Genomic DNA, 21,594 nt, shown 5'->3' with positions numbered 1-21,594 from the left:
TTTAATGTGCTTCTGCCAGGTAAGTCTCCTATCCAGGTGAAGGCCAAGATATTTGACGGAGTTGCTCTGAGGCAGAGTAGTGTCACCCAGTTTTACCGGTGGGCAGTTTCCTTTCCTTAACGTAAAGGTGATGTGAGTAGACTTAGAGGCACTAGTCTTAATGCGCCATTTTTTGAGCCAATCATCCACTTTGCAGAGGCCTGTTTGAAGGATGTTTGAAGCAGTTACAGGATTTGAACTGCTTGCCATTAGCGCAGTGTCATCGGCAAAGGTAGCAATAGTAATCTGCGGTGCCTCTGGCAGATCAGCTGTGTATAAAGTATAAAGGAATGGACCAAGAACAGAGCCCTGAGGAACTCCTGCCTTTATATCGAAGATGTCAGATGTCTCTCCACTTTCTCGTACTTGGAACATTCGATTGGACAAGTAAGAAGTCATCAGGTTGAAGTAGCTGTGCGGTAAGATATTTTTTATTTTAAAAAGCAAACCTTTATGCCACACTTTGTCGAATGCCTGTTGTATGTCCAAGAAAACAGCAGAGCAGTACTCTTTTGCTTCTAAGGATCTTCTTATCTGTTCACATACCCGATGTACTTGTTCAACGGTCGAGTGCTCTTGCCTGAAGCCAAATTGATGTTTCGGAATTACTCCTTTTTCAGACAGTGTTGGTGCTAATCTACTTAGGAGGATCTTCTCAAACACTTTGGAGAGTATAGGTGTGAGGCTTATAGGTCTATATGATGTGACATCATCGGTTGGTTTTCCGGGCTTGTGTATCATGGTTATAATTGATACTTTCCATATACGTGGAAGATACTGCACTCTAAGTATACTATTAAAGAGCGTAGTAATAAATACTAATGCCTTTTTAGGGAGTTGGGTTAGGATTTCCTTGGTAAGAAGATCGAAGCCTGGTGCTTTATTGTTTTTTAAGCCTCGTATGTGTCTTGCTAGCTCCTTTATAGTTACTGGTCTTGGTGGTAGACATAATTGGAAATCTTGTTGTAATAGATCGTCAACCTCTTGCTCGTGCTCTGGAGAACAACCATCGTTTGAATTAAAAACGTTTGCAAGATGTTTCGCGAAGATGTTTGCTTTTTCCTTGCCAGTCTTAGCCCAACCTCCGCTGTCATTTCTCAGGGCCGGTTTAATTTGTTGCGGTCTGTTGAGATTTTTGGTGAACTTCCACAGCGAGTATTCCGTGGAGGGTGTAGCAGTTAGGTTTTGTAACTTATTTTGTAGAGTGGCATTACTTACTTCATCCAGTGTGTCTTTCAACTCTCTTATAGCTTTATTTAGGGAAGCCTTGTCACATTTATGTCTAGTTTGATGCCAGATTCTTCGCTTTCTTCTTTTGTCTAGGACTTTCTGTTTAATTTCAAAAGGAAGGTTTTTTGCTGAAATTATTTTGTTTCTCAGTGGAGTATTACTCCAGCACGCGTTTTGTATCAAATTGGTAATATATTTTGTGGCTTCTTCGATCTCTGAAGGTGTTTTTAAAGATATCTGTAGTTGTATGTTCTCCTCCAACTGTTCTTTAAAGCCTAGCCAGTCAGTAAATTGGTTGTAGAGTGTTTCTGGTTCGTCATAAAATATTACATTATTACTTATTGTTAGAAGTACTGGGGTATGATCAGAACTACTGTCAAGGCAAGATTCAATTTTGAGGTGCTGTTTTGATAGTCCACTGACTATAAAAAAATCCAATAAATCAGGTTTCCTCTTTTGGTCTGTAGGCCAATATGTTGGTTCGCCAGTGGAGATCGTGTTAAAGTGATTCAAATCAATACAGCTTTTCAGTTGGCGGCCCCTCGTTGTGGTTAATCGGGAACCCCAGTATGTATGCTTGGCGTTCCAGTCGCCCCCTACGACGAACTTAGTGCCCAGTGTTGAGAAGAACTCATTGTACATCGAACTGTCTATTGTATGTTTTGGGGGACAGTAAATCGCAGATATATGGAGTGGTCCTTCCTTACTTTCTATAACAATGGTAGTTGCCTGGATTGGGCTTGTTTTATACCCGGGCAAGGGATGGTGTTTGATATTTTTTCGGATTATAATCGCGGTTCCAGCATGACCAGTGCCATCAGGGTGGTGGGTGACATAGGTGTAACAGTCCTTGATCTTGATATTACTTTTTTCCGTACAGTGCGCTTCAGCTATAAGGACGGCATCAAGGTTGTTGTTTACAATCAGTAACTCTAACTCAGATTTATTTGGAGCCAGACCGTTGATATTCCATGTTCCTATTCTTAGCATTGTTATTTTTTTATTCTGTCTAGTAGTGTAGTTATGAGGCTCAACAGAGTGCCCATTTGTTGTAGGATAAGATCAAATTTTTCAGATTGTTTTATTATTAGATCTTCAATTTTTGTATTATTATTGGTTTCAGGAGTAGGGTTGCCCATTTCCTTTTTCGCTTTCTCTGCGTAAGTGGTACGGTCACTATCTGGATCACATCTTGGTGTTTCACATCTTCGTGTTGGTCAACACGAAATTGATATTTTTAATTGATTATGTATTTGTGAGTATTGTAAAGTACAGATAAGCTAATACAATTAAATCAAATTATTTTTTCATTACTTTAACTTAACTAAACAAACAGTATTAATAAAATTCATAAATCAGTCCAGTCAGTCAGAAATTAATAATTTACTCCGAAAGAACCAATAAAGTAACAAAGAAACAAGCAATATAAAGTAAAAAAGGAAAATATCAAATACTAATAATAATTTATTCCACAATATGTGGATGTAAGGAAATATATAAAAAAAAAAGTTATCAAATGAAAGACGCTTAGTTTTATTTAAATTATTTAATAACATTAACAATATTTTATCTTAAATACTTAAATTAAAAAATATATTTATTATGTATAATGTAGGTACTTATTCTTGTAGATAAAATATCACTGAATATTGTCATTGTAAAAAGTATGTTCTAATTACTTCTAAAATTAAATCGGTTTTCAATAGCTTAAATTTATAATTGTATATATTTAAAAATATCCACATACATATATCACTTATTCCTTATATGACTAGATAGAGAATTGCATTTAATTAATGCTTCCTGTTCCTGTTTCGATCCATAAGTATCTATTAAATTAAACTACACTTAATAATAATATTTTGTCAATCTTTTGTATATATTATATTTTATATATCTATTTCTCTCAACATACGTTAAATTTCGTAATGTTTAATGAGTTAAAAAAAATATGTATGATTAGCCAATTTTTCTTAATTGACGCCAGTCGTGGCACAGGACAGTAGTACACACGTAGTGGGACTATAAACGCGACAGGTTGTGAGTTCGATTCCTACTCGAGGAACTTAAATATTCAATATTTTTATTTCCTCGCTCTGGTATAAAGTCATTGCGCGACATTGAGTGCCGCCAATCGAGACGCAATGCCTCCAGAATTCGGCGGAAAGTGGGGAACGGAGGTGTCTTAATCGGGACAGAGTATCTTAACACTAGGTTCCCAGGTTCTTCTGGCTATCCTGCCAAATGTGGGATACTGTGTGATTTTTTTTCTCTTAAAACAAATTTAAAAATCTATTAATTTGGTACAAGCTTAAACCAATAAAACCTAAAGTCACTTCCCAATTCTTCCATTTCAAAACTAAAAATAACTGTAAAACATTTTTATCACTAACTTAATTTTCTATTAAATGCAAATAAATAATTAATTGAATAAATTAAATTACCAATAAATTTAGTATCTATAATCGTGTGCTAAACACAGTTTGTGGTACTTCCCGTTTAATGTGCCTTCTTCCCCAAGTGTCTGACAGCAGACGTGCGCAGTAGTCGGGAGCTAGTGCTGCAACCACTACTAGCAGGTTCAAAGTTGCGAAAGACAGTGATGAAATTAGTCTGGTGTATGTTCCTAGTACATCGCCGTCTATTGGTCTGTTATAAATTGAAAAACAACAATTACCTAGATTATATTAAGAATATTTTAATATCTCGAGCATTTTGGAAGAAGAATGTTACAACATTCCGTAATAAACTTTCCGCCTTTTTGGCAAATCTTGGCTTATCGCGGTACTACTTTATCTAAACGGACGGGGGTAGAATAATATTACATATATAATATTGTTTATTAATTTAAAAAAATATATATTAATAAACTAAACTAAAAACTCTATATAGAATTTTATTTGTCAAATAAAAGCAAGCTACGTTAATTAACGTACTCGTAGCTAATCAATTGGTTACTTTGACACTTTTTACAATTGAGTGGTAATAATATATGCCTAATAATGACTAGATGATTAAATATTATATACTATAAGCATCTAGTCATAATCATACAACATTGTATATTTGGTCCTTCGAGCCATCTAAGAATTTATGGTATCCTAGATATTATATATGCAAACAATACTTACAAATAAACGACAGAGTAAATTGTATTAAAACCGATGTAAGAGAGCACAGAGAGTAGCGTAGTAATGGCGAACGCGAAGGAGTGATATCGAGCTTGAAGACACAATCTTAGTGATACGATCACTATCAATAAGTGAAATGTCGTGGCGCCGAATGACCTGCATATAATATTAGGATACTAATTATTTAATTAATTATTTTGTATACTTATTTAATAATCATTTTATATAAAGATATAGGTAGGGCAAAGTAGGCAGAGAGATTCTGGAACCACATTATTCCGTCATCAACTTTCTACCTTCTTAGAAACGTCGCATGTTGAGTGGTGAAATCCGGACATACAACATTTTATTACAATTCCACCAAGTGAAACTAGAATTCACCAATTTCAGGGATGTTAAACGACTGAACCTAAAGTTGAATTTCGTCTGATACATATTTATTCCTTCGAGCTGAATCGAACCCATAGTCATTGTATGTTCATTCAGATCATAGACGAAATGTGCAACAATAACCTCGTTTTAAAATAGATATTCAGTAATTGTCATAAAATTTATTACTAGCTTAATAAAAAAAATCTTACCAAAGATCAACAGTTTTCCCGTCGTTGTTGAGCACAGGAACTTCAAAAAGCTTTTTCGAAAAGTAGTATATAACAAGTGAGTGATGCAATGCGGCGATGAACCACGCGAGAAAGTACCGCCATGAGAGGAGCTTGTTTTTTGTGATTTCACGGTACAGAGTTGGGTTTCTGTTGATTGTAATTGTAATTATATAGCAGATAACTAATGATACTACATATAGTAGATATGAAATTTAGAAGATATAATGAAAAAATATAAGTATATGTAGCATGTAAAGGTCCTAAATAATAAAGAAGAAAGTGGTCTCCATTTTATTTTTCAGGTCTAGTATAAAAAGTAAGAGGATATATTTACCTATAGGTATATGATTTACAACAGAATAAAAAAACTAGTAAAAGGCAAATTCAACAATTCGAGATTAAGTGAGGGTAATATAGCATCCTGGGGGCCAAATCAAACGTATTACTTAACGACAAAAATCGCAACATATAATATTCGTCTTTAGGACAGCCCAGGTCCAGGTCAAAAACTCACTTCATCAGTAAATCAGCCGGGTGCCGCTGATCCGTGACCGCAAGCAGCAGGCACGGCACGGACGTGAACACCAGGTTGTAGAACGTTAAGTACATCGAGTCGAATATAGATTGCGTTGAGAACGCCGAGTGCACTTGGAATATTAACTGGAATATTTTAGAAATACATTAAAAATGTCATTAATTATCTATATATATAAAATCGAAAGGTCACTCACTCATCACGAAATCTCAGAAACTACATGTGCTGTACATCTGAAATTTTGCATAGGAGTTATTTATAGGACCTAGGTGCTCGCTAAGACGGGAATTTGTAATATTCGACTTCTAAGGGGTTGTTTTGGGGGTTGAAAGTTTGTATGAAACTTCGTTACTAATGACATTTGTCTTTGTCACATTCGTTACTAAATGCTAGGAGTCTCAAATTTTGTATAACGTCACTAGGACGTAGTCATGGAGACAGAAATTAATAACAACATAGTTCACGCGGGTGTAACCGCGAGCGGGCCGCTAGTTATATATATAAGTTTTCGTTAAAGACCCCTATCGTGACTGTATATGCGACAAGTAGTGGGTTCAAGTCTTCGATATATTAAATATTTCATTCCCTGGTAACGAGGCTATGGCTTCAAAATTCAGGGGAAAGTGAATTCAGCGGGGAACGCAAGTATCTTAATGGGAACTGAGTGTCTTAACACTAAGTACCCATCTTCCCATCTCATCATTCAATCAGCGTACCCTGTGCGAGATACAGTATGATCCTTAAAAAATAATTCAATTCTTGAATAAGTGACTACTATCTTAAACAACATTCTTAAAAGAATACATAAGTATTTTGTATGAATACATATTATAATATAATTCTTACCATAATATTGCCTAAAACTAAATTCTTATAAAAGAAATAATGTATGAGCGTAGCCAACCGCTGGTAGTACCAGTGCCCCATCACCAATAAAACTTTTTTTATCATACAGAACTTTGTAAATGCGTAATCGGCTGATCTGTAAAGCAAAATAATATTTCATTGCTTAATTTTGTTACTGACAATAGCCTCAATAGCGTCATATTGTAGATAGATAATTTATATATTTCTTAAGAAAGTATTTCTTGGGCACGAGTGACAAAAGAATAGCAAAAAATCATTTATAAAACTTGAATTATAACATATTTATGTTTTCTTATACTTAATTTTTTTCTAAACAGTAAATAACTTAAGAAATAATGATAACCAACCTCGCAGCCTGATGTCCTTCCTTCCCGAATATTCCAAAGCCGACGTGAGCTTCCTGTATCATCGATATGTCGTTAGCGCCGTCACCAATGGCCGCCGTTATAGGTTTTTCAGGACTTAGCTTCACTAGTTTTACTATCTGTATAGAGATATATGATAAATTACTTATTTTTGGCTAATATCTAACAACAAACATAGTTAGTTAAACATAGGAATAAGGGGGTAGGGTATTCACTCCACAAATAGATCTTGTGCCTTTGGTGAAATCTAAGGTGGCGTTGAGTGTCATCAAAATTATGATTAGGAAAGTGGTGAACGGACTTAACCTTAGGTTCCGTGGGAACCTAGGGAAGAAAGTGGTATCTTCCCTGCTGTATGGTGAATATAGCGTCATACAGAAAATTTACACAAATTATTTAACTTGAAATCACCTTTGCCTTCTGTATAGGCGAGAGACGACAGCACAGCACAGCACTACACTTCAATGATATATTAACAAACGTGTCAGCATATTGCGTGTCCAGGATAATAGCAACACTAGTTCCATCCACAACAAGTGTTACATCCCTATAGCTGGGTTCAGCAAGAGTACGTAGGCAGAGGTCAAAATGAGCTTTCAAAGCCTCTTCGGTTTCAACACCGATAAGGAAGAGTCGTCGGTCGTTTTCTGATATATGTGCACAAGATTGGGCCACGTTGATTGCTGTTTCTACCTGCGGGATGGTGATACAAATATCAAATAATTTCATTCTTGATCAAATTATTCCTTGAGAATTAACGAAAAAGATCACTTTTCGATCGATTATTAAATGTGAAATGTTTTAAAGTATCTTTTAAAACATATTATTGAGTGTTCATTTATTTTTTATCATTTTTGTTCATTATAACTTAACTTACAAATTTCACGAGGTACGTAATTATCTGTATCAATCAATTAATAAATGTCTCCGCTACTTTGAAACACTTTCTTTTACTTGCTTGCTAAAAAAATTCAAGCATTAAGATATCAAAAGCCTAGTCTACCTTGTCACCAGTAAGCACCCACACTCTAACACCAGCTCGCCGCAGAGACGCGAGGGTATCAGCGACGTCATCTTGCAAGCAGTCCTGCACGGCCGTTGCGCCCGCGAGGCGCAGTGAATGTTCTAAGGCCCGAAATTGTTGCGTTACCGCCGCGAGGGCTCCTGCGCTGCCAGATACGTCTACCCTCTTAATTGCTATGGATATAGAATATATTTAATTTATACTAGTAATTATAGAGTAATCTATAATTTTATATATTTGCGTATATGTGGCCAAGGAACAATTACCATAGTATTTTGTTTGAAACGTTGGTTTTATTAACATTTATAAATACGTCACACTCCACACAGATTTTTTAATTATTTCCTACAAATATTTCATTTTCAGGAACTTAATGCCGCTGATTTTATGTCGCATAAATATATTCACCCAATCGGGAACTGCATTTCAATCACTATAAATTGATTTCAATCTGAATTTAATCATATATTTTATAAATTCTTACATTCAGCGACCTTTTCATATTCGTCGACGGGCACCTCCCTGTACGCTACAGCGAGTGTTCTAAGGCCTTTATTGGCGAAACTATTGATATCCCTTTCAGTTTCTTCTATAAGCACCGAGTCCTTGCAAAGAGGAAATACTGCAGATTCAGCGCCTTTACAAAATAACCATATCTGAAATCATATTAAATTGTTGATTATATTTATAATGTTTATTTAATTGACTTCACCATTAAATGATTAGGCCATAGTGACCTGGTGAACAATAGTAGTTTAATACTGTCTGTGTTTAATCGACTATCAATAGTTCGGTGACCTAAATTTTTTATTAAAAACTTGAATTAATATCCATTCATCCTAAAGTATTTTTTACATTTTATGCATTGTTCATTCGGAAAGAAAATAATCAAAAGGACCAAAAAGTCTTAAATAAAATCTGCGCAGTCGTATACATATGGCTAATCAAGAAAAGATTTACAAAATTTGTTTACTTTTTAGATAAGGTGTAAGTACACGGTACACCTTAATACTGTCTATTGATACATAAATTAGGTATTTTATTAAACAATAAAAAAATGTAGATAAAGAACGTTATGACTAAGTATGGAGCTACCAACATGAAGTAACTACATGATACCACATTTTTTACATTTTAGTTTTACGCGTTTTCACATATGTATACCTAAGTCAAATATGGTCCCGGATTTCAAATTTACATTGATGACTTCAGAAAAATATTTATTAAATATTTTAAATAAAAATATTAATAAGCGAATGTGAGATTTGAATCATTTAACGAAATATTGATATCGCATATAAAAAAACAAAACTTACTTTACCATCCTTATCTCTAACCACGACCGACATCCGTTTCCTTTCAGAGTTGAATTCTATTGACTGTAATCTTTCATATATTTCCGTATGGTCACCGACTTTAATCAACAAATTGTTGCCTTCTTCACCTAAAAACGTAACTCCTACTCTATCGGCAGCTTCTACTAATGCCTTCTCATCTGGACTACTGCCTTGATAGTCCATTTTACTACCATTTTCATTTAGTATCGAATCCCAATTTACATTGTTGAGAGAACTATTTCCATTCCCGTTGCCGTTTCCGTTGGCTTTATTAAATTTCTTTCTTCTGAATATACTCATTAGTTGTAAGCTTTGCTGTCCTGAGAACCGAGCGCTCAACTTCTTCATATCCTCGCTGGATACTTGTACTGAATGGCATAACGCTAGAATTTTGAAGAAAAATTTTACGTCTGTCTGAAATAGAAAATAGTAGCTGCAGTCTAATATTTTATTTTTTCATTAAGATTAAAATGAACATAGTTTCACTCTGTATGCCGCATATATCAGGGAAGGCAGAAGGAACCTAGTTTTAAGTCACTACGTACCCCACTTTCCACCAATTTTTTGAGGCTCTGCTTGTTAAGTGGCAGAACTCAACGCCGCGCTTGGACTTGTTCCTAGAGCCAAGTGAAATTCACTATCCCCGGGGGATATCGAAACGACAGCTGTCATGTCAGATATAAAAACAAACCACAAAAATTTTATTATTATAATTTTTGTGGTTTGTTTTGTTTTGTAGAGAATCTAGCATCTTTATCTGTGACGTAATTGTAATAAAACGATAAACTCACGACCAAGATTGCGTTATTTCTATAATACGTATTAATTTGTTTTATATCTTTGGTATTGGTAATGAAGCAATGCGCAGTGTTTAGTTCCGCCACTTAACACACAAAGTTTCCAGAAATCAGCTGAAAGTAGGGATTACACTAAGTTTCCAGGTTTTCTCTGCCTACCCTATGTGGGGGATACAACATGAAGCTAAAAATATAAATTACTAATATATTAAAGAATTTAGAACATTTTCTCTTAGTGGGCAATTGCATATATAGGTACCAACAAATATTTAAATTTTGTGCTTTGCACATTACGCACACGTAAATTTTACTTGACACCGATAACGCTTGTACCTACTTTACATAGATAAGATACTTTAAATGTGTTTTAAAACTTCAAACGAACAAAAGAAGTAGCCCAGATACTTGTACAAAGGTTACAATATGGGTTAAATCTTTAAAGTGTCAGACGATGAGATAAGAAAATAATTTTGATACTACATATATCAACACTTCAAATTCTTGCGTTGTTATCGTTCTTCAGTAAGACCAGCTTCATCCTTGTATTTACTAGCATTTCAAGGTTATATAGTTAAACCTTTATAGGTATAAATTTGATATCTTTTGGCACATTAGGGATAAATATTATTTTAGCTTTACGCTTTATTCCACATATAGCAGGGTAGGCAGTAGGAGCTTGAGTACCTAATGTTAAGATACTCTGTTTCCATTAAGACATCAGACAGACATTCTTCCACTATAGCCTCAAAACGATAACTGACATATTTTTAAAACCCAGCCATTTCATGACTTAAGAACTAAACAAATCCATTAATTAAATCCAAAAATCACTTTAAAATGTCATTGCCCCACAGAAATATTTATAGCATTTTTGACGGCTACATACATATTATTATGGGCTCGTTAATTGGCAGAAGATAAAACGATAAACAAAGCGACGCTACAACACTTAGGAAAACAAAATAAAGGCCGGCCTTGTGTTGTGTTTCTGATATTTATCTCTAATTGATAAACATAATCTGGTTTCCTGAAATTGAATTTATTTATACTTGTAATAATAAGAGATTATACTTAAGACTGTTTTATTATTATTTTTTTCAGCTTCACTTTCAGTATCCCAATCCCATGCTGTAGCAGGGTAGGCAATGGCATTGACTTCCGCCACTCAACAGGCAATGGCTCCAGAATTTGGCGGTAAATGGAGAGTGGAGAGTCTTAACTCTCTCTGCCTATCCTAGTCCATGCGGGATACAGCGTGAAGCTGAAAAAATTAATATAAAATACAATTTACACTGACCTGACGTATATCGACTGGTTCTTCAAAACGTTCAGTGTCATACAATTTCGAGTCCCTCTCTTCATAAATGTGTCCCTTTATAGAACACGCTTTGAACACCATGAGATTCTTGGTGAGAGTGCCAGTTTTATCTGAAAACAGGACTTCAACTTGTCCTAGCTCCTCGTTGAGGTCTGAAGTGTTGGCGATGGCTGGTCTTCCTGTCTCATCACATCGGAGATCCTCATCCCAACCGATGAATAGAGCACCTATAATATATATAATAAGTACCTTAGTAGGAATTCATTATTTACTAATCAAACGTCAAAAAAATATTTATATTCATAAAATTTATCCTAATTGATACTGATAACAGATAAGCGAAATTAATAGCGTTTGTTTAACACACACAGAGATAAAATATTTTTTCAAACAACTTACCAATAAATTTATATAATTCAATAGTTACATATAACGACATCGGTATAATATAGTAATACAGAAGCAAGAACGAAAACAAATCTTGCAATATCGAAGAAAGACCTAAAGGAGAGTCAGGTCCTGTCCCTAAATATACTTCACGGTCAGTATTCCACTTCTCTATCAATATTTTAGCCCCTAATGACCCAGCTATTTCCAATATCAATAGACAAATATAAATAACTAAGAATTTGTTTACAGCTGCTTCGGACGACGAAAATTTATTGCCCGAATATTTGGAGTTGAGAGCTAATTTTGTTTCTTCACCTGAAATTATATTATTCATTCCTAAATAATAAATGTATATCTTCTTATAAATCAAAGCTTAATATAAGAAAATATAGTCGGTTAGAGTTCAGTTACTGATTGATGTATTGTTATTTAGTTAATAAACCTACCCCAGAAATTATTTTCACATCTTTATGGAATGAATAAATGGAATGTATTTAACATAAAAATGAAAATTACAAAGGTCTTATATTTGGATTTCTCTGCCCTCAATATGAAAAATATAAAATAATTATAAAAATGAGCGACTCTAGACGTGGTGCGGGGGTATAAACGTTCCCACTTGGGGCAATAAAATATTTAATATTTTCATTTCTTCCCTTTGGTTCCGAGGCAAAGAGCGTCGTTAAGTTCCACTACACAATGCCTCTAGAATCCGCGGAAAATGGGTAACGCAGTGTTTTAACCATAGGTTGCCTCTTTCTACCCTCCTACATGCGGGATACAGCGTGAAGCTGAAAATAAAAACAAACATCTTTCTTACCAGTATAAACGGCACAGCCAATCGCCCATTCAGTATTTTTGACCCTCGATCCTCTCAGCATCAAGTTATCCGTGTTTAGAGCCAAGCTGTTCGAATTAGGTATGTCTAGACGTCCGTAAAACGTGTACAAATCAGCGACCGGATGCGGAACTTCTATCCGCATTGCTTGCGGAATTATATCTTCGAAAATAAAATATTACCCAATTATGATAAGAATTACGTATCACATTATTCGTTGAAAAGTGGGGAACGGTGACTTAACACTAGGTTCCCTCTGTCTAGCCTACTATGTGCGGGATACAGTGGGAAGTTGATTTAATTTTTCAATTTTTTATCTATCATATTTATATTTTTATGTACGCGCCATCTAATTTTCATACGATCCACGATCTTTTAATAAACATTTGGTTAATTAGGTTTTTATGTTGGTATGCTAAACTAAGATGATTAATATTTTTTTCTTAAGTTAAGTTTTGCTATTTATGACTTATTATTTTATGTGTTTATGTTATATATTTATTATCTAGGTATCTGTTATACTAAATCCCAACCGTTCTTATTATCCAATTCATTTAATTTCATTTAATTCAAATGAATATACTTATACAATTACCTGCTGTATATCCAATTAATGGCGGTGGCACTCTTAATGTTTTGAGATTAGTTTCTCCGTCTAAATTTGCAGTAGTGACATAACACTTTCCCTTTTCACCGGCGGAACACAGTAACACTAAATCCGCTGGTACTTCTCTGCCACGCTTCACCCGCACCAATGTTCCAGGGGCGATTGAAGAATTACGAACTTCTTTTATAACTCCTTTGTGGACTATTTCCACTAAGGACAACAAAAATATATTTTTTGCATTATATTAAATAATACTAGGGGCCCCGTGCGGGGCTACGTCCGCTTTAAATAGATATATTAAGAAAGAAATTGAAAACTAAAGATTCGGTCGATTCAGTAAAACAGTTCTATAAAATAATTGTTACGGCAATTAATTAAATTACGGCAGTTACGGTTTTTATTTATGAACAGATTGTAATAAAATAAACTCTAATCGGTTAAGCCGATTCTGAGATTAGCAATTACTAACGTGCGTTGGACAACAAACAGGCAAACAGACAAAAAAATTAAAAATTATTGTGTTGGGTCCTTTTACGTTAATAAAGGTTCCCAATAACATTTTTTTTAATATCTTCCAAGTACAGAGGACGACGTGCGACCCTCTTACGATTTTATTATAAGTATAGATAGGTATACATACTATATACGAGAGATGAGATGAGATGAGAGATGAGATTTTGGTGAGAAATTATTCTGGTATCATAATCTGACCTAGATATTTTAGATTAAAAAGTGGGAAGCCCACGTACGTATGCCTAAACATATCGATGAAACAATAAAAAACAAATTCAAAGAGTCATATTCAACAATTTTATATAGGTACCTACTATGCCACCATGGCGTCATACGTCTTTTCAATACGATAAGTCAATTTTATTATTTTGGAAATACCCACTTTCGAAAGCCAATTGTATAGCTTAAAGTCATAAGTTTTGCCAATATTTAATATTATAACGGTTTTCCGAGGCCAGTAGTGGTGGTATATGAGCACAGGCGTGCGATTGTAGTTGCGACAGGTTGTGGGTTCGATTCCCATACGAGAAAATTAAATATTTAATATTTTCATTTCGTCGTTTTGGCGACGGCAAAGCGCCAGTCCAGTTAACACGCAATCTCTCCATAACTTGGCGGTAAATGGCATTAGCTGCTGCTTCATCCGTTCATCCATGCAGAAATATTTTTTCGATTTGAATTTTGTACCAGTAGTTGGTGTGAGATGAGGACGACAATGTACATGTATCTACAGTTTATTTATCAATAATAATGATTATTTCTGTAATAAGAAAGTCAATTTCATTTGTTTAATTTAAAATGTTATAGATTTAACTTATCATTTTGGATAAAGAATTATAAACAACGATTTGTACTCAGCTACATTGTGATAATATCTTAACACGTAGGTATGTATGTAATATTGATGTAAGTAATAATGTCATATTTTTTATAGGAGAGACGGGGCAAACGAGCTTTTGGGTCACCTGATGGTAAGTAATCACCACCACCTACGATCTCGTGTAACACCAGAGGAGGTACAGGAGGGCTGCCCTTTAAGATAGAGACGCCTTATTATTTTGAGAAATAATAAGAATAGAATTAAGTTAATTATTATTATTTTTGTGTATTTTTAATTTGCAAATTAAATTAAATTAATGAATCAATCACAGGACAATGTAAAGGATTTTCTGTAGACCTAAAGTTATGAAATTGGGCCCGAGATGAAAGCTTATAACACAAATAAAGAAAAAAATAAAAAGTCAAGATTTTTATAGAACGTAATCATTACAACTTATATTTCTAGTTCATTTCATACAATATGATCTAATTTTGTCAACACCATAATCACCAAACCATCTAATCAAAACCTATAGGGTATTTCCCGTAGACTAGATTTTCTATGCTATATATACTTTTTTTTCAATCTTAATTTTTTATAATTATGAATATATTTTTAAGGAAGTCTCAGACAAATAATAAAACTTTTACTTACCAATTTGATTGTTGACTTTATTATCCGCCTTATGCCGGAGCCAGTCTTCGTAGCCTTGCTTCACCGCTGTCACCAGCACCATGAAACTGAGCGGTGCTATACTAGTGAACGGTGATACAGGACTGTCTGTCGAATAAACATGTCTATAATCATTTATAATTAATGAAAAAACGGCGGAAAGTGGGAAACGCAATGTCTTAACACTATATTTATTCACTCTGCCTGCCCACCCTGCTGTGTCAAAATTAGATATTTCATATTTTAATAGTCATATTGAAGTAAAACTTTATGGAAATATGGCGATGTCTCATATTTTACACGATAAAGCATTATGTATTCTATGAAATATCACCTGTTGAAGTTTCTTTCCAGATAATAGTATTAGTTTTCTATAGGTGTGTATTTACAAGTTTATAACAATGACTGTTTTACTAAGAAAAAGAAAAACCAGTATGATATATTGTCTATAATAAATGATTTATGTAATAAAATAAATGAAATAGCTTCATGCTATATCCCGCACATAGCAAAGTAGGCAGGGGGAACCTGGGAATCAATTAAAACATTTCCGTTTCCCACTTTCCACTGAATTCTGGAGACATTGCGTTTTGAGTGGAGGGACTCAACACCGCTTTTTGCCTCGTTGCCAGAGCAAGGAAATTTCATTTTCTGGAGTCCGAATCGAACCCACAAACTGTCGCGTCAAAACTGTAAGTACAGTCGCAAGCACCCTACCCTACCCCACAACTAGTCTCCTAATATTTCGCCTAAATAATTTATTTTAATTATTGGTTGAACATAACAGTAAATGAAGTTGAGAATTAATGAAGTGAAGAAAAGCAATGTAACACAGTAACTTTAATAAATTTACCTATAATAACAGCGACAACTGTCACAAGTAAAAAATAAAAATTGACAACTCTTCGGAACTGCTCGCTCAAATTCTTCGGTATGAACATCAGGAGCGTATATTTTGATGTTTTTATTTTATTGTGTTTCCTCTTGCCTTCCTCCTCTTCCACGCCTACTTCAATCTGCCGCGTATGCGAGGTCGCTGATACCTTGTTGGACTGTCGAAATAATAAATACATATAAATAAAAAAATGAGTAAAACACGCAATGCCGTTAGAATTTTAGAACTTTCCATACCTCTCTAAATAGCTTACCTAATATTTAAAAATAAAATCAGCTCCTCTGTATCCCGCTCACAGCAAGGTAGGCAGAGGAAACCTAGTGTTAAGATACTCCGTTGCCCACTTTCCGTTGAATTCTGGAGGCATTGCGTGTTGGCGGAACTCAACGCCCTTTGCCTCGAAACAAGAGCGAAGAAATGGAAATATAAAGTTTAATAAATATTTTATTTCTTCTAGTGCGGATCGAACCTACAACCAGTCGGTTTACAGTAACACTTTATGCCCCTGCGTCACGACTGGCCCCAATTATTAATAGTAGGTACTACGTTTTTAAAAATTAATAATCTAATAATTCTTTAATTTGGCGAAATTATATGTGGTTCACACTTCCAGCGTGTGAAGGGAAGTGTGATACCAAGGTGAATATTTTTCAACGAACATAATACGTTTCGACGTAAGTAGTAAGTACCCACAATCGATACAATATACGACGTATTCATATAAACATCAGGTGCACTTACTAGTGCTACTAATAATTAAAAACTTTTGATCGATGTGTGTGAAATTATTATAGAGTTCGTTTTGTATCGAAGCATTTAATGTGTTTATTATAAATATTTTAAGAATTTAAATATAAATATAATATAGATTCTTTTTATCAAATTTCATAGTTTTGTATTTTAAATTTATCTTTTTAAACATTAAATTCATCCTTGTAAGACTCAAATTTCATACGAAACGTAACTTTAAATTTGCATTTTTACAATTTAAATTTGGAGTTAAATAACGATTGGCAAGTAGCATCTACAGATAGTAGGTACTAGTGTAGGAAAAAATCTGACTACTATAAATTTGTGGTTAAATCCTAGAAAATAATAGCCTTAATTAGAAAATTACGCGTATTTCGACACAATATGAGGGGAATCAAAATGAATAGGATTCTTCATGGTAACCTAGAATTATTGTGGAATTGTCAGCACGACTTTAAATAAAACCACAGTTTTGACTACTCTATAAAAGCCAGTCTAAACTGTTGAGGTACCTTGATTAATTTCTTAGGTCTGAGTTTGAAATATTTTACTCTATATGCAGTTTCAGTAAAAGGAGCGCTGCCTCTTCCACCTATATATAGCAATAAGCTGAAATAAATTCGGCATCCAACTCTGTCATGATTGCTTGCTTGTTAAGAACACAACACATTTACCTAAGAGGACAGCATATCCAAGAGAACACACACATAAGTCACAAGTGGCAAGCGTTTAGATGTAGTTGAAGAGATGTGTAAAGGAGCTTGTGGATACTTGCCGACAATCGTGTAAATGTAAAATTAAATTAAAAAAGTGATCAACATTTTCGATCGTAGGTGATACATATATGTAGCTCTCTATAAGTTTAAGGAAAGTGTAATAATATAATGACGTATCATGGAAGCCGTCGGGAGTAGCGATAACCGAATTTATATAAAGTAGGTAGTTAATCCCCGAAACAATTAAGATTATTTTACAAAATATAATACATACATATCATATTTTTTAAAATGTATATTGTTACGTTTTGTAAAAAACTATTAACTTATGGTAAATGTTTCTACTGTTCTTCTATAACCAAATATTTATTTAAATTTATATTTTCATTTCTTCGATCACGTGTCACGCAATGCCTCCAGGATTCGTCGGAAAGTCCCCACAGCAAAGCTCCGTTCCCCAAAGGAGTGTAACACAAGTTTCCTTCTGCTCACCCTGCTGTATGCGGGGTTTAGCGAGAAGCTGATTAATTTACTACTTAAATGATTCTTCTTACATTTCCCATTTTACGTGTTAAGACACTTTGATCTCTTCATTTAAATATATTTAATCTTACAATTAAGCTTTTTTTATATTTGAGTTGTTTCAGGTTCAAAGTGAGCCATCATACTAAAATATAAGTATTAGTAATAGTTAACGCGATTGTTGTAGGTTTGATCCCCACTCAGAGAATGTGTATAAATAAATTACTTTCTTTTCTCCGCTCTCGATCCCTCTACCTATCCTGCTATGCCGAAAAAAAGCATGAAAAAAATACGGTAAAGTTTAAAAAGTTTACCCTCATGTGTAGATCCTAATTAGTTAGCAATCGCGTCATCGCAGTACGAGCACCGCGAACTCAAACTAAAGGCTCAGCCAATGCCAAGCATAATCGACATCGTGAGATACTCTACATCTGACATTCGCAAATGAACATTTTCCCTCGACTTAATAACTGGAACGTAACATATGCTATAATTTATTAACCACATTTGTTATCAAGAGGTTATGCATTTTATTTTATTTTTTTTTTCGGTTTTTACATATTTTTTGTGAAATCTTTTACTCTTTGTGGAGGTAAAGAGTGAAAAAGCTTTCTTAGTCTACTTTACGTTTATAGGCGATGTCTAATCCAACTGATATTATATCTAAGCGGACTAGAAACAACAGCATTGTAGGCTGTTGGCCTTTGTAGCAATTGTTGTCAAATTAATGTAGGTATAAGAGCAAGATAGGAAAAGAATGAATGTAGTTTTTATGTTAATAATATAATACAAAACTACACGAAATTGGCAAGAGAGGTAAGAGAGAGGCCTTTGCCAAACAATAGGGCATTACAGGCTAGTATAACATTTACTATGTATGTACGCGTATTACGAAATTTCCTTTAAATGATTAAAAAGTGGTGGAAGTAGTGCCTAATATACAAACATTCTTTAAATGGGAAAAAGTACATTGCAAACAGATACTACTTCTTACTATTTTATATTATGTACGATTATCAATATATCAATATAGCTATTTTATATACTTATTGATAACATATTGGAAAAGTCGTATATAAAAAAAAAACCTCTTGCGTAACTATAGATATATATAAGTATATGCCGTATGTATATGGAAAAGAAAAAAAGACTCTACACTATAGTAGTAGTAAGTCGATTCTTTATATAAAAGACATTCCATTATCTAAAACTTTCATTTATTGGGCAGATATTACCTATAAACGGGAATAAACTTAATGTAAGTACCTACTATATCTGATAATATTTGTGATATAATAAAATAATGTACTGTCTGCGCGACTTTAATGCAATGGTAAGTGTGGGTTCTATTTCCCAAGATTGTTGCATAGGTAAAAAAAATGTATTATTTCAAAACTAAAAAAAATTGGTCACCTTTGTATCGCATCCATTAACTATACTAATAAATCTACCATTTAAATCTTGATTAGTATTTTTTTTATAAAATAAAAAAAAATAATTGACGTTTCATATTTTTTATCTATATTTTAAAAAACTACATTCTCTGCCATAATTTCAAATCGATATGGATAATCAAAGGCCAAGGCAAGCGATGTTTGCAAACTTAGACACACAATGGCTAATGAAACAAAGTTAAAAAAATAGACTTCGTTGTTTTATCATAAATGGTAAAATGATTGCTACATAATTTTATACGTTTACAGTCATTAGGTTTACAACTGGCCGAATGCTTTTCATTAATCCTTTCGTCTTTTTGTTTGGCACAATCTTTAGTATTTTATCATTTTAAAGATTATTTTCACTGTTAATGTGTTTTAAGACGTTTAAAGAAATTTGTTTATTTTTTATTTTCTCTTTGCTAAATATATTTTTAAGACGTTAAAAGATATTTTTTTATTTGTTTGTCTTTTTCATTCTCCGTCTTTTCTCTACTTTTCAGCTCTACATACTGTATGTACCTACTGCTACCTTTCTTTAGATGCTAACCAAATTCAGAATAAAATATTAAAAAGGTCAATTATTTAATTTAGATAAACAATTGTTAACCAAATTTAAAACGATAATGGTGTAGAAAAACATTAACAAATTAATTTAAACTAGTTTTTTTAAAATTGTTTGCTTACTTTGGTTAATGTACCTATATAATTTTTTGGAGGAAATGGTTTTCTTTTATCGATTTATATGTAAGTGTGGCTTCATTATTTATACAGGCATATTATAATATTTATTTAAATTTATATTTCCATTTCTTCGCTCTGGTATCGGCAAAAGCGTGGCGTTGAGTTCTGCCACTCAACACGCAATGCCCCCAGAATTCGACAGAAAATGGGGAACGAAGTGTCTTAACACTATGTTCCCTCTGCCTACCCTGCTAAGTGCAGGATACAGCGTGAAGCAGATTTTTTTGATTTGATATAATTTTATAATCGATTATATCGATATGGAGATTGAACTCACAACCATTGCGTTTACAGTCAGATTTCAGACATATTTCAGGATTGCTTTCGTTTCATTGTAATTTTAAATACGCTTTTTATCTTACACGGAAATATCATAGTTCTAGTAGTTTACTCACTTTCCACCAACAGCAGAACAAGAGGCATAGCGAAAACAGACAGTCGCGGAGACGTCCGAAGAAGTTTTTCACTAAAGAACTGCACTCTCTCATTATAAATACATAAGTTTCATCACTTCATACACTACACAATACACTCCACTGTTTCAGAAAGCGCGAATATCGAAATGTATAGAGCTGTCGTAACAACGTTCATCGTACTATCTTATCATGTCAATACGATATCAATAAAACGGCACGATTCAGCAGATTGTATCGGGCCTAGACCTTCTATTTTTTGTTGGTTTCAATAATAGCACAATCTTCGTTTTGAATGATCTTATACATATCTTTGAATGTTCAAAATTTATAGAGCTCAGGCAATTTTCTATGAAAATAGTTGAGAAATCAACTTTATTTTGTTTTTCAGCTACACGCTGATACCGCACGTAGCAGAGTAGGCAGAGAGAACCTGGGAACCTAATGTTATACTCTCCCGTGTTATCTCTCAATAACTAATGTGTATCTATGGGGCTGAGGTACCTCTGACCGCAGGTACAGTCGGTACATGTAACGGACATTGAAGGTATATAATACAATAAGAGTTTTGCGCAATAGTCGATTATTTAATACAAATATTTTTTAAAAAAGAGGAGAATCGATGACCGTTTGGATGGACAATTTCTCACTCCACAGCCTCCACCAGGTGGACCAACGATCTTGTCAAAGTCGCGGAAAGCCGGGGAATGCGGGATCGCAGGATCGATCGTCAATCTGTAGGTAGGTATTTTCTGTAGGTAGGTAGATGTTGTGACTTCTTACCAAAAACAGAAAATTGATATTCATTTTTGACAGATGGACAGACAGAAAGTAATAAGATCCTAAGGTAAGGGTTCCGTTTTTTTCTTATAGAATATGGATCTCTAAACATAATCATAATTTCCAAAAGTGGGAATCGAACTCGCAATAATCTCATGTATAGTTGTACACTTTCCTACTGTACCACAATGATGTAACAGAGAAGGATTATTTTAAAGTTACATTCAGATTACATTTGTCTGTTTAAATCTAT

The 21,594-nt window shown here is 34.0% G+C and overlaps 1 protein-coding gene across 2 annotated transcripts; it reads right to left on the bottom strand.

Moving 5' to 3' along the window:
• Positions 1-2,855: 2,855 nt before the first annotated feature.
• LOC146529015 (phospholipid-transporting ATPase IF-like) lies at positions 2,856-20,733 on the bottom strand. 2 transcript variants are annotated; one of them, XM_085203317.1, is made up of 17 exons: positions 20,544-20,733; positions 15,939-16,137; positions 15,068-15,193; positions 13,069-13,290; positions 12,456-12,635; positions 11,645-11,950; positions 11,219-11,472; positions 9,110-9,544; positions 8,278-8,449; positions 7,773-7,966; positions 7,181-7,462; positions 6,752-6,888; positions 6,384-6,519; positions 5,517-5,662; positions 4,982-5,149; positions 4,401-4,556; positions 2,856-3,918 (listed from the first exon to the last, which is right to left on the bottom strand). In XM_085203317.1, the coding sequence occupies exons 1-17, from the start codon at positions 20,634-20,636 to the stop codon at positions 3,729-3,731; spliced, it is 3,396 nt and encodes a 1,131-aa protein (XP_085059443.1). In that variant the 5' UTR covers positions 20,637-20,733; the 3' UTR covers positions 2,856-3,728. The 2 variants fall into 2 exon arrangements, with proteins under 2 accessions (XP_085059443.1, XP_085059444.1); XM_085203318.1 differs by having other exon boundaries at positions 11,225-11,472.
• Between the last annotated feature and the right edge of the window lie 861 nt (positions 20,734-21,594).

The sequence above is a fragment of the Heliconius melpomene genome, chromosome 19 (genome assembly GCF_056956725.1).
Source record: "Heliconius melpomene rosina isolate 202511_hmr_F chromosome 19, ASM5695672v1, whole genome shotgun sequence".
Taxonomy (NCBI): Eukaryota; Metazoa; Arthropoda; class Insecta; order Lepidoptera; family Nymphalidae; genus Heliconius; species Heliconius melpomene.
The sequence above is the reverse complement of the archived record's forward strand: the minus strand, read 5'-3'. Positions and strand labels throughout refer to the sequence as shown.